The sequence below is a fragment of the Haliotis rubra genome, unplaced genomic scaffold, assembly GCF_003918875.1.
Source record: "Haliotis rubra isolate DU_JTF1 unplaced genomic scaffold, ASM391887v1 Scf698, whole genome shotgun sequence".
NCBI lineage: Eukaryota > Metazoa > Mollusca > Gastropoda > Lepetellida > Haliotidae > Haliotis > Haliotis rubra.
Genome location: NW_025767410.1, coordinates 321,389 through 335,306, shown reverse-complemented (window position 1 = coordinate 335,306; position 13,918 = coordinate 321,389). Strand labels below are relative to the sequence as shown.

The 13,918-nt window shown below is 42.6% G+C and overlaps 2 protein-coding genes and 2 long non-coding RNA genes across 5 annotated transcripts in view; 2 read left to right on the top strand and 2 right to left on the bottom strand.

The window, feature by feature from the left end:
* The first annotated feature begins 514 nt into the window (after window positions 1-514).
* On the top strand, window positions 515-699 carry LOC124258557. The gene is made up of 2 exons (XR_006893615.1): window positions 515-571; window positions 643-699. It is a non-coding gene; the product is annotated as an uncharacterized LOC124258557 (long non-coding RNA).
* LOC124258555 (non-structural maintenance of chromosomes element 3 homolog) lies at window positions 689-11,403 on the bottom strand. The gene is made up of 9 exons (XM_046692620.1): window positions 11,235-11,403; window positions 10,766-10,960; window positions 10,524-10,587; window positions 9,369-9,448; window positions 7,536-7,636; window positions 5,330-5,412; window positions 3,119-3,161; window positions 1,936-2,113; window positions 689-1,011 (listed from the first exon to the last, which is right to left on the bottom strand). The coding sequence occupies exons 1-9, from the start codon at window positions 11,280-11,282 to the stop codon at window positions 928-930; spliced, it is 876 nt and encodes a 291-aa protein (XP_046548576.1). The 5' UTR covers window positions 11,283-11,403; the 3' UTR covers window positions 689-927.
* LOC124258556 lies at window positions 4,912-5,303 on the bottom strand. Its single transcript, XR_006893614.1, has 3 exons — window positions 5,269-5,303; window positions 5,001-5,094; window positions 4,912-4,932 (listed from the first exon to the last, which is right to left on the bottom strand). It is a non-coding gene; the product is annotated as an uncharacterized LOC124258556 (long non-coding RNA).
* Window positions 11,404-11,659: 256 nt separating the features above from the next.
* Window positions 11,660-13,918, top strand: part of LOC124258558 (protein RFT1 homolog) — a 36,880-nt gene continuing 34,621 nt past the window's right edge. For both annotated transcript variants that reach the window (XM_046692623.1, XM_046692621.1), the window contains exon 1: window positions 11,660-12,097. The gene's annotated coding sequence lies outside the window, so the exon portion shown is untranslated. The remainder of the gene's footprint in view (window positions 12,098-13,918) is intronic.

Sequence of the window (13,918 nt, the reverse complement as noted above, 5' to 3'; positions counted from 1 at the left end):
AGTCCCATGATCTCACATGCTTGTCTAGTCCCATGATCTCACATGCTTGTCTAGTCCATGATCTCACAAGCTTGTCTAGTCCCATGATCTCACATGCTTGTCTAGTCCCATGATCTCACATGCTTGTCTAGTCCCATGATCTCACATGCTTGTCTAGTCCCATGATCTCACATGCTTGTCTAGTCCCATGATCTCACATGCTTGTCTAGTCCCATGATCTCACATGCTTGTCTAGTCCCATGATCTCACAAGCTTGTCTAGTCCCATGATCTCACATGCTTGTCTAGTCTCTGTGATCACACATGTCCTGTATTAATCACCTCATATGAGTGTAACCGCCATGATATCAATAGATCTCACAAATGACTTATCAATATGGTCAATTTGTACACTGTCTGTAAGAACATTTAGTCTCTCTTGTCTCACCTGTTTGGTCTAATTGATCTCAGGCATTTGTCTCTTCTCAAGTCTCCCTAACCTCAGACATTTGTCTCCTCCAGTCTGTGTGATCTCACACATCTGGAATATCTAGTCCCACACACAGGTGTCTTGACTTGGTGATCTCACACAGGTGTCAGTTTCATTGATCTCACATGTGCTTTGTCTCCCTGATCTCAGACACAACTAGGATATATCACACAGTTGTCTCAATGTGTCACACAGGTATTATTAAAGCCATCTCACATGTGCTTTGTCTCCCTGATCTCAGACACATCTAGGATATATCACACAGATGTCTCAATGTGTCACACAGGTATTATTAAAGCCATCTCACATGTGCTTTGTCTCCCTGATCTCAGACACATCTAGGATATATCACACAGATGTCTCAATGTGTCACACAGGTGTTATTAAAGCCATCTCACATGTGCTTGTCTCCAAAAGATAAACATCACACATAGATGTGACATGAAACAAGTCCACTCTTCAGTTTCCGTTCTCCAAGGGTCCCTCCGTTTCCACCATGTCCTGGAACTGGGATGTCCATCTCTCCGCATCCATGTCATAGATCTGAAGCACAGGTAATACTTAAATCAGTGGGATCCACATGCTCAGATGAAGTCACCTAATTGCTAGCACACAAATTCAGCACTAACCCCCTTAGCTGGCCCGGGTTCAACAACTGGAACCATGCATGTGACTCAACCCCTAACAGTACTTGAATGTGCACTTTACTGAGAAAGTGTAATCCCAAAAATGACATATGGTACATTTGACCTCTTTCTGAAAGGTATTCACTTAAGAACTGACTTCATTTTTGGCTTATTCAGTCCTGAACACAAGACTGGTTAGTTTGTTGCTTATATTAGCAATATTCCAGCTATATGGCAGCAGTCTGTAAATATTCGAGTTTGGACCAGACAATCCAGTGATCAACATTATGAGCATCATTCTACGCAACTGGGATACAATGACGTGTCAACCAAGTCAGCGACCACCCGGTTCCATTAGTAGCCTATTACGACACAGGAACGAAGGGTAGAGAAGTATAGATAACAGTGACATCGTTCAGTTCAATAATGCTAACAAATCCAGTTCAATCTATTACCAAGCAATCAGGAATCAGTACTCTATGAGTGGGTAAATTGCTTGGTTTGCTGTGAAAATGCTACAGAATCACTATCAAATACCCATTTATTTATACTGAGAGAAACAAATAAAGGATCACAAGAAAATTCAAATGTTCCTTTAATATTTCCCAGTTTTCATCGCCAGCTTTGAAAAGCGCTGTGGCGATGAAAACTGGAAAATAATAAAGGAACGCTTGAATTCTCCTGTGATCCTTTATTTATTTCTCTCAGTATATTTGCACAACTGTATTGTGCAGCATATACTAGCACATACTGACTTAACATACTAAGCTAATTAGTTGTGAAATAAATATGTGTGGTCTTGATTTACTAAAACTGAAAAAACAAGCTGAACCCTCCCTACCTGGCTAACGAAGGTAAGACAGTGTTTCTTGGAGGTCTCCAGCTGTGCCCTTTGACCCCACTTGAACTCGAAACTAGGCGGGTCAACATTTTGTTGGCGGATATATTCGATGTAGCCTTGCCGTACAAACTCTTGGGTAATGAGCTTCTTTGCATCTCCGAAGGTTGGATGAGGAAGGCTGAATGAGATTAGATGAATGATGAAGTACATTGTTGTGTTCAGAATATCAACCACTGGTTTGTCTGGTCCAGATTTAATCATTTACATGCAGTCACCATATAGATTGAATATTGCTGATCTTCGAGTCAAACAACAAACAACTAGAATCATGGCTGACTGTATATAATCAGCTCTGGATCTCATAAACTACAGGTTGATAGCATAAGCAGTCTACCAGAGGTCACTGAGCCAACCAATCCACATAATGTAACCATCCAAATGAGTGAATGTAGTTTACACTGCAATAAGCAATATTACAGGTAACAGTTTGGGCCTTGATATCTACTTAGCCCCTAAAAAACAGTGACAGTAAACATCCAATCCCCATTTAAGTTGGGTTCCTCCAATAATCTTATGTTCTTGGATCCTGCAGCTTTCTGAGTAAATACAAATCTTGAACTGATAATACCGAGAGAGTGAATAAAGAACAGTCGGCATTCCATCCATACCATAGACACTCAATGGCCTGACACTCAAACTGACTGACTGACTGAGTTTAGTTTTACGCCGCTTTTAGCAATATTCCAGCAATATCACGGCGGGGGACACCAGAAATGGGCTTCACACATTGTGCCCATGTGGGGAATCGAACCCGGGTCTTCGGCGTGACGAGACAACGCTTTAACCACTAGGCTACCCCACCGCCCCCCTGACACTCAAAAGCCACGGCATATAGACTGTTCATCAAATCTTCATCTCAGATAACAAGCATGAAGTAAATCTGTTTTAAATAAACTACACAAAAGATGTTACAGAACACCTGAACTGGGTGTTGGTTTACTTCTAGACATTCAGTTACAGGTTATCATCTCATCATCATTTTGACTGAGATTTAAAACCATTCTGAGAACTTGCAGAAATGAAAAAGATTCATGGCATGCCAGTAGACAATTCATGTTAATTTCTGTACAATCCAGACAAACTCATTCGCTGACAAAGACGTGAAATACAAACAGTAACTCACTCGGGCTCAACTCCCAGTTTCTTCAAGGAGTGCCACAACTCAGCTGAAATATGTACGAAATGCTATCAGTAATGAAAATCAATAAATACTTAATACACTTAAAGTTAATATGTATGTTAAAGGTATGCAATCATTAATAAAGCTTGATGTTCAGAGACACAGTCGTCCTGCATTATAGCGTGTCCAACTGAGCTTATAATTATTTTAGGGTGTATTCATGTTCTGCCCCGCCCATCTCATTATACACGAAGCCCAGACAGATGTTTACTGTACTCTCTTGCAGTTGAAAGCTCAACCTCTACTCAGGTTGGTATGTCTCATATGATACTGATGGCCAGAATTTTACCTCATTATCAATCATAGTGTGACCCAAACAATCCTCTCCCTCCCTATTCCAGCCACTCACAGTACTGTACATTAACCCTTAACCTCCTCACAGCGTGCCCCACCCTGTACCACCCTGTACAGGCTACTCGTGCCCTGCTTGTTAACCCTTCACCTCCTCACAGCGTGCCCCACCCTGTACCACCCTGTACAGGCTACTCGTGCCCTGCTTGTTAACCCTTCACCTCCTCACAGCGTGCCCCACCCTGCCCTTCCCTATACAGGCTACTCGTGCCCTGTATGTTAACCCTTCACCTCCTCACAGAGGGCGCCCTCCCTATACAGGCTACTCGTGCCCTGTATGTTAACCCTTCACCTCCTCACAGAGGGCCCCTCTCTATACAGGCTACTCGCGCCCTGTATGTTAACCCTTCACCTCCTCACAGAGGGCCCCTCCCTATACAGGCTACTCGCGCCCTGTATGTTAACCCTTCACCTCCTCACAGCATGCCCCACCCTGTACAGGCTAATTGTGCCCTGCATGTTAACCCTTCAACTCCTCACAGAGGGCCCCTCCCTATACAGGCTACTCGCGCCCTGTATGTTAACCCTTCACCTCCTCACAGCATGCCCCACCCTGCCCAGGCTACTCGCGCCCTGCATGTTAACCCATTACCTTCTCACAGAGTGCCTCTCCCTGCCCAGGCTACTCGTGCCCTGCATGTTAACCCTTCACCTCCTCACAGAGGGCCCCTCCCTATACAGACTACTCGCGCCCTGCATGTTAACCCTTCACCTCCTCACAGCGTGCCCCACCCTGTACAGGCTAATTGTGCCCTGCATGTTAACCCTTCACCTACTCACAGCGTGCCCCACACTGTACAGGCTACTGCCCAGGCCTCCCTGCATGTTAACCCTTCACCTCCTTACAGCGTGCCCCACCCTGTACAGGCTAATCGTGCCCTGCATGTTAACCCTTCACCTACTCACAGCGAGCCCCACCCTGCCCAGGCTACTTGCGCCCTGCATTTTAACCCTTCATCTCCTCACAGCGTGCCCCACCCTGCACAGGCTACTTGCACCCTGCATTTTAACCCTTCACCTCCTCACAGTGCCCCACCCTGCCCAGGCTACTTGCGCCCTGCATTTTAACCCTTCACCTCCTCACAGCGTGCCCCACCCTGCACAGGCTACTTGCACCCTGCATGTTAACCCTTCACCTCCTCACAGCGTGCCCCACCCTGTACAGGCTACTCGCTCCCTGCATGTTAACCCTTCACCTCCTAACAGCGTGCCCCACCCTGCCCCTCCCTATACAGGCTACTTGCGCCCTGCATGTTAACCCTTCACCTTCTCACAAAGTGATCCACCCTGCCCCTCCCTATACAGGCTACGAGAGCCCTGCATGTTAACCCTTCACCTTCTCACAAAGTGATCCACCCTGCCCCTCCCTATACAGGCTACAAGCGCCCTGCATGTTAACCCTTCACCTCCTCACAGAGGGCCCCTCCCTATACAGGCTACTTGTGCCCTGAATGTTAACCCTTCACCTCCTCACAACGTGCCCCAACCTGTAAAGTCTACTTGCAGCCCTGCATGTTAACCCTTCACCTCTTCACAGATGACCCAACCTATAAAGTCTACTTGCAGCCCTGCATGTTTACAGGGACGGTGTGGTGGCCTAGTGGTTAAAGTGTTCTCCAATCACACCGTAAACCCGGGTTCGATTACCCACATGGCTGCAATGTGTGAAGCCCATTTCTGGTGTCCCCCACCCTGATATTCCTGGATTGCTTAAAGTGGCGTAAAACTAGACTCACTCTCACCTGCATGTTAACCCTTCACCTCCTGTGCCCCACCCCACCCTGCCCCATTATAGCTACTCACAGTCCTGCATGACATTGCCGTTCATGTAAATGAGGCTCAGAATCACCATCAGCAGGCCTGTCTTGGTGTTGTCTTCTTCCGGCCTGAAACATGAATATTGGCAATCTTAGGACATGATGGAAAGCATGAAAATGATATCAATACATATAAAGAAAAGAGGTGAGGTGAAATTGGGTTTAACGTCGTGCTTGAGAACATTTTGCTAATATGAGGACGTGCATGCGTGTGTATGTGTATGTGTATGTGCGGCTGCTTGTACTAGCCCAGACTTAAGCTGGTTTTATAGTGCTAGCCCACTGAGATACCATGCCGAAGTGAAGCATGAATACCCCACTCAGACACATTATACTGACTCCGAGCCGACCAGTCCTTGTTGTACCCATTAATGCCGAGCGCCAGGCATGGACCAACAAGTACCATATTTTAACGTCTTTTGGTATGACGCGGTCGGGGATCGAACCTGCGACCCTTCCGCTCTCCATAAAGACTGACTGACTGAGTTGGGTTTTACGCCGCTTTTAGCAATATTCCAGCAACATCACGGCAGGGGACACCAGAAATGGGCTTCACACATTGTGCCCATGTGAGGATTCGAACCCGGGTCTTCGGCATGACGAGCCAACGCTTTAACCATTAGGCTACCCCACCGCCCCTCTCGATAAAGAAAAGAAGGGTAGAGAACAGTACATTTGTCATTTACCATTATGGAAGTTTGTACACTTTGTTTCATAGTACCGCTGTCATTTTCTATTTTGAAAATAATTAGTACAAGTGTTTGCCATTAACATGGCAATGTCCCCCACCGCTAAAGTAGAATGAAATATAACATATTTACTAGTTTTTATCTTTGGTCACATAGAAGATTACCTTTTGTGTGATGTAATTATCGCGTTAACAAGATTTTGAAAAGTGTCCTGTAACATTGAAAATAAGGTCAAGGTCACCCTGAAATGACCGCTGTCTGCGTAATCACCCAAAGTAGGCTGCTGACATAATTGAACACATTGGGTGCAACGATTTATGAGATATCGCATTTACATAATTTTGAAGAGTGGTCAAAGTGTCATGGTGACCTTGAAGATAAGGTCAAGGTCAACCAAATTGACTGGTGTTTGTGTAATACCCCAATGTAGACTGTCATCAAATTTGAAGATATTGGGTACAACAGTGCATGAGATATCGCGTTAACAAGTGTTTGAAATATGGTCAAAGTGCCATGGTGACCTTGAAAACAGGGTCATGGACACCCAAATTGACTGGTGCCTGCGTAATTCCCCAATGTAGGCTATCACCAAATTTGAAGATATTAGGTACAACAGTTCATGAAATATTGTTTTAACAAGAATCGGGACGTACATACGTCAGTGTTTGCCGTCAACCCTGAAAAGCTGAAGGCCACTAAGGACCCAGAACCATAAAAAGTTGTGGGTCCTGATCAGAATGTGTAGTCCTGTATATTTTAAAATGGAATTAATACTCTTTGGTGCTGGGGATGAAAAAGCTGTCGGCCATAAGGACCTGCAGAAAACAAAAGCTGTGGGTCAGAGTGGTTTTCAGTCGGCTTCGGGCATAAGGAATGATGTTAATTTCTAACGCGGACGTATGGACGGACACTGCTGAATACAGTCCCCTGTTCCACGTTGTGGCGGGGGACAAAAAAAATATCGCACTTGATTTTCCATTGAAGTGACACATTCATACAAAGTAAATAGCAATATTTGGGGACATTTAAATCATACATTCTCAAATTAAGGGTACTGATTATTCAACTGATCTCCCAACTCCTGAAAAGTTCCATAGAAGCCATTTAATAACATCATAAATTACTATTGTAGGCAGTCAACTTCGTACCTGAAAATATAATGTGCTGCTGCAGTGGTCATTTTGAATTAATAAACTGACAACAACTCAGTTGCAGCAGAAGAGTAAACATACCATAAAAATCTATAGTACTGTTTATTCAAAAGATTTTTCAAACCCTATTTCTCTCAATCTGCCCAAAGTGGACAATAATGACAGGGAGTTATGCAGAGTTATGTCCCCTGGATACTCAAACAGTGCTCCACACACAGCGATGTGCATGGTATCAACACTATTTCTCTCAATGACAGGGAGTTATGCAGAGTTATGTCCCCTGGATACTCAAACAGTGCTCCACACACAGCTATGTGCATGGTATCAACAGGACTGCTGGAGTACAACCTACCACAGGAGATGAGGGTTGTCTGTGTCGTTCTCAAGTCTGTTCAGCAGGATGAAGCTGCCCTTGTATTTATCTTGTAGTTCAACAACATCAACTCCAAACACCTGCAATGTGGGAAAACATCAGACTCTTTCGGTTGAAAAAGAATTGCTTTACAGATCATACTCCATGTAAATGTCATCTTCTAAAAATGAATGCATATTTTAAAAAATAATTATATTACAATGAACATTAGTTAATCTTGCATAATGAAATTAACTTGACAAGTGGGTTTGTTGTTTAACGCAGCACGCAGCAATGTTCCAGCTATATGGTGTCAGTCTGTAAATAATCGAGTCTAGACCAGACAGTTCAGTGATCAACATCATGAGCATCGATCTACTTCATTGGGATACAATGATATGTGTCAACCAAGTCAGCAAACCTGACCACCCGATCCCGCCACCTCTTATGAAAGCTTGGATTACTGACGACCAATTCTAACCTGGATTGTCAACATTTAGTTGCATGTGAGTTAACTTTTAAACTGACAACAAACTTCTTTTAGAATCTAAGGTGATATAAAACATAAACAAATGTCTCATTTCACGGAACAACAAATTAATGAAAAGGTGAGATGAATGATTAAATTTTCACCCGAAGATTTTTGAAAGAAGGCATTTTTCAATACAAAGGTATTTATTTCTGTACAAATATTTCATCGCACGTACAGTTATAAATAACTAACTGTTCATGTAATTGATCCAAATAAAGCATGAATGTTTACAGAAATAAAGAAAGTCACATCTTCATCTGTATGGTCCTTGTGAGGGGTGGTGAAATTGGGTTTAACGTCGTGCTTGAGAATATTTCGCTCATATGACGACGTGCATGCGTGTGTATGTGCGGCTACTTGTACTAGCCCAGACTTAATCTGGTTTTAGAGTGCTAGCCCACTGAGAAACCATGCCGCAGTGAAGCATGAATACCCCACTCAGACACATTACACTGACTCCGAGCCGACCAGTCCTTGTTGTACCCATAAATGCCGGGCGCCAGGCAGGAACCAACAAGTACCATATTTTAATGTCTTTTGGTATGACGCGGTCGGGGATCGAACCCGCGAACTTCCGCTCTCCGGGCAGACGCTCTAACCACTACACCACGGGGGCGGTTCTTGGTGGTCAGGAGGGTTGGGATGAAAGTAATAATAATTAACAGTACTCAAAGGGACCATAAATTTCAGTTTGTTATGTCCCTTTGTTTGTTATAAACATAGCTTACTGTACTATGGTCGTATCAAAACAACTGTATTATTCACGAGATAACCTGGCAGAGGAACCAGAGCTCCAGATCAGATGTAGCTCATGTGGGTACTGTACCCACTGTATTTTTTGGGAGTGGGTATTATGAATGTTGAGTGGGTATTTCATTTTCCGTTACCGACTGCTTTCAAATATGTGCCTATTTCAGTCATTTTACTCACCTAAGTATTATGTCATTGAGTAAGTTTACTAAGCAGGTATCTTCTGCCTTATGTCATACCAAATCAAAACCAACTTAAATATAATGGAAATGATTTCATAAAAAATCACTCATCCTATACAGACAGAACAACACTTGTCCTATACTAACAGTACAACTTGATAGCAATCGATATCTTTTTCATTATGCAAGCGATTTTTATGAATATACTGTATATATTCCGTACGCATTTGTTTTAGACTTTTTGCGTATCTAACATTTTAAATGCCTAATTGGTACGCAACAATTATTTTTCAATGTGTAATTGGAAAGTTTCTATGCATATTTTACCCGGATACGCAGCTAATCTGGGCCTCTGGAGGAACTACTTACCCTGCCTAACTTTTCCTGGGCCTTCTTCATTATATGAGCAAATGCTGACCGGTGTTCTTTGAGCACATTCTTGTTGATGTCTGAAAATGTCAGTATTTCAGTAATGTATATCATGGTGTGAAAGCTTCAAATGAGAGGAAGTCCAGAGTGTCTAACAGTCAAAACACCTTGTACTTAAACCCATGATCCCTGATTTCTGGCAAGTCAAGTCACCATGGGACAGGGGCTGGTGGCTGAACAAACAAGTTCCATAATCAGAAATTGGGGTTTAAATCCATGACAACTGCATCCGGGCAGGCCTAAGGGAAGTAACTCTCCACAATATATTGTGTCTTCATGGACTTCCAAAGTATCAACAGTTTGATTTGCATATGCTACTTAAAGATCATGCATTAACTGTCTGAGACTATATATAAATACAGTTAGAAAACTGAGGGTAGAAAATAAACTGTTCAGTTTAGAAAGCTTAGGAAATAATGATCCATATAATCATTATAATAACATAAAACCTTCGGAAATGATGCTTAGGGACAGTTCATAATTTATGGCTAGGGGGGTGGGATGATGATGATTTTTATGGAGAAGCATGTACAATGTGAATGCCCCCCAAAAATAATTGATGTACAACATAAGTGACCCCCCCTGGATGTCATGTACCCCCCTTCCCTTCCCATAATTTCTAAGCATAAATTTAAACATATTTTTATGTACAAAATTGATGACCCCCACTAGTATGTTTGAACAAAATTGATGACTCCCCTAGCTCCCCAGAACAAAATAGGTGACCCCCCTTAAAATCATCATCACCCCTACTAGCCATAAATTATGAACGGTCCCTTAGAGTCAAGTTCATGACACTGGACTAAAATATCCTTGGCGAAGACTGCTAACTACGAGCATCTACTTTGGGAATTCTATATGAAAATATATGTAAAATGTAAGGGTATTCTATCATCCTACAACTCTGACTTCTGAGAAGTTATTTTGTCTTCCAGCATATTCTGATGCAGACGTAGTTTGTAAAGCGCAGTCCCAAGTCCTGAGAACTTTCAACTTGAAGGAAAACCAAGTTCTATGGATAGTCAACTTCTTTATTGCAATGAGTGCGACGTTTCAACTTTCAACTTGATATACTGACAGCTGAGTTTAACTTACCTAGTTTTTTGATTGGATAATTCTTCTGCCACATTATCAGCAAATATTGAACAAGATCATTTACCTGCAGAACAAAATAAAATTAAAACAGATTAGAAATTAGTGGAAAAAGTAAAGAGTGACATTTGATTTTAAAAGCATTTCAATCTATGGACCATAATCTAGAAATATTAGCATAACATCATCATGATAATTGTCTTTCTTGACTAGTTTTGAACACTGACCTATCTATCACCACTTACTTTGCGGTCAAGCTCTGCCCTGTCAATGCCTGCAGCCGCCTTGTCAGCTTGTGTCTGGCTGGACATCTGTCTCTGGGTGGACGCTGGGGCCTGGGACGATGACGGTCGTTGACTTGTGGATGGCCGCTGACTGGACTGAGAACTTCTCTCCCCTCTTGCGCTGCTGCGGTCATTTCTGGTACTCGGTGGAGGTGCCTAAAGTTGTAGTGAGGTGGGTTTAACGCCGCTTTTAACAGCATGGAAAGGTCCAACTGAATACAGATCTGTGTTTACAGACTTCACGGCAACCGTAATACTGTATTTATAACAACTATAACCTAATCAACTCCCTCAAAGTGTCATTTCAAAACAGCACTCAATTCATTTCTGCGTTGCAGGAAGTTGGCAAATGCGGCGTAAATCTGAAAGCGACCTTATTTGTCCGAAACAATTCCCATCTGAGAACCAAACTCTTAGAAGAAATACTTACTGATGATCTGTTTTTTTCATTTTTTCCCGTTGGTCTTTTTGGAGGCATTGTAATTTTGACTTTCGTTTATGACTGTCTAAGTGTAAACATTTTCTTTACTGACTAATATTCACTTCGCTGAAAACGTTTTTGAGTAGTGGCGGGAAGTTCAGAGTTACTTCCCTTTGTGTATTATCAGCAAAGGTGCTTGTCGAGAACGATGTTGAGGAATAGCACCTATTATTCAAATCAATATAGATTTTTATAATAGAAAACGAATCTTAGAGTGTATATTTCTTCAATCTTTGGTTACTCATACTTTTCGAGACTTTTACTAGAACGCCGAACGCCTTTGCGCAGGAAATTATCCTTTAACCATAGAGACGAAACCCAGTCACGATCTGCCTCGCCACTGTTGTCATGTGACTCCTCACTGTCACGTGATAAGTTCAAGATGTCTGCGCCCATGACGAAATGACACCTGTCGATGTGTGACTGGTGTCCTGTCGTATGATCAGCTGTTGATGACACCTTTCATTGTGATCATTATGAAAAGGAGAGAACCTCAAATGATTGAAATCAAATTGACTTTACCCCCTCATCAATGTATGATACAAGTAGTGTATTAAATCGAATCTAGAGGGTAGCCCCTCAAAAACATCTGTCCAACCCAAACCAAGAGGGAGGTATCGCAAAGTTCGCAGATAAATGCACTATATTTGACACCTTTTATCTACAGTATAATTATACGGGTAACTACTGAGCAGTGTAAGATTTGATGTGAAAGAAGATGGAATCTCAGAAAACCGGACTCTCACTAATCGGGATCTCTGGCAATACTGGACCTTTCCATCACAATTGAACTGCTATTTCCATATCATCAAGTAAGAACTGTTTTTTCACTTTCTCCAATTTGCATTTTGGATAGAAAACATTTGACAAAGGGCGAAGTTTATCATGTAATTAATTATTATATTATAGGATATTTATATAGCGCACATATCCAGGCAACTAGTGCATGCTCAAGGGCTGGTATTTTTTCCCTCGATCATTGGATGTCAACCTCAATGGCACATCATATTATCAATCTCAACTCCCCGGGGAGTATACAACTCTTGCAGCCACTAGGTGCACCGTGTTATTGTGGCTTTCTCATCCTAACGAGGTACCCATTCACAGCTGGGTGGACTGGGACACATAGTCACAGTACTTTGTCCAACTTCACTGCACGTTGCTGTACCTGCAAATAGGTGTTTGCACATATTCATGTGGCCACCATCTATACCAATAATAATAATACCAACGAATTTGTGGGTTCAGTTAAGTGCATAGGGTTGTGTACTGTACACTAGGGGTTGTGACAACACTGAAAGAGTCTGCACACAAAGTTGACTCCAAGGTTTTTTACACCCGGTCACAGGTAGGCTCGATCCCGACACCTCAACCTCGATGGATCACTAGCCTGGTGCCTTAGCCAGCTTGCCCACCGCGACCCATGGCGCCCCATTGCCCTCAAATTCGGATTAACTTTCTCATCATAACCTGTGGGCAATTGCTAAAAATAGGATTTTCTATGTAGAAATGATAATTAATATTCTAGAATTTGATCTCCCAGTAGTATACAAGATGGTGATTCTCGACCACATCACTACGCTTGCAAAGAAGTATTTCCTTCAGCTCATGCAGATTACAATGGGCATCCCTTTTCTTGAACTCAGCAGTAACTGCACATATGGTTGACGAATCCGAGAATGTTGTCGTTTTCTTTGGACATGTCAATCCTGATCGTCGTCTGCCTCACACCTCAGCAGTCCTCTCTGTGCGCTTCCAACAGGTCGGCACGACTGTAACCATGCAGAAATGTTTTTTTTCCCGTGTTTCGATTGGTCGTGCAACAGCCTGCTCAGACTTTCGATTTTTGTATAATGAAAGTGACCCTCTTTTTCGACAAGGAATGTATTGATCCTGGGAATGTGTTTCGGGGGGGTCGCTTATTCTGTGAACTATGGTTTTATTACCTTCGTGCCCGAAGACGTTGTAAGCGAAACTGTTTTTGTTTGCTTTTGGAGATGTGGGAGAAGGGAGTGGGTTCGTCTATGCCATCCCAGTCGTCTTCGGGATACCTTGAAGGCCTATCTGTATGAGTGGCTGCAGGCAACAAGTCTCGTCACCATTCTTAAAGAGCCACTGATCCAGAGCGATTATTGTTTCCAGCCAACAGTCTAATTACGAAACCTAGCTGCAAACTCGTCAGCCTCTGCGCCCTTGACCGTGATGGACACGGGGACTGGGCTACTGTCCACCCTGGCAGAATTTCTTCAACCTAATCAGTGGGACATTAGGAAGGGTGGATGCCTATCAGATGCCGTTATTTGAAAATATCCCCGGTAGTTCTTGTTTGATTGTAATAAAGTATCCCAGTAGTGTAGGCTTTTTTCAGATTTTCAAATGTTTGGATGGTATAGTGACTGATCCAAATTGATCCTATTTCTGTGTTTTTTACCTCAATATTTAATCATGTAAACATATGATGTCTATTACGTATGCTATGATATAAAAAAACACGTAAAGTAAACAACCCTACTTTGCCATTGCAAAATAAATCTGAAATTATCTTAGGTACATAGGTATATACAGTTTTTAACCAAGTACACAGCCAATGCTTATATATATTTTTTATGTAACAATGAAGTTCTGTTCGTATC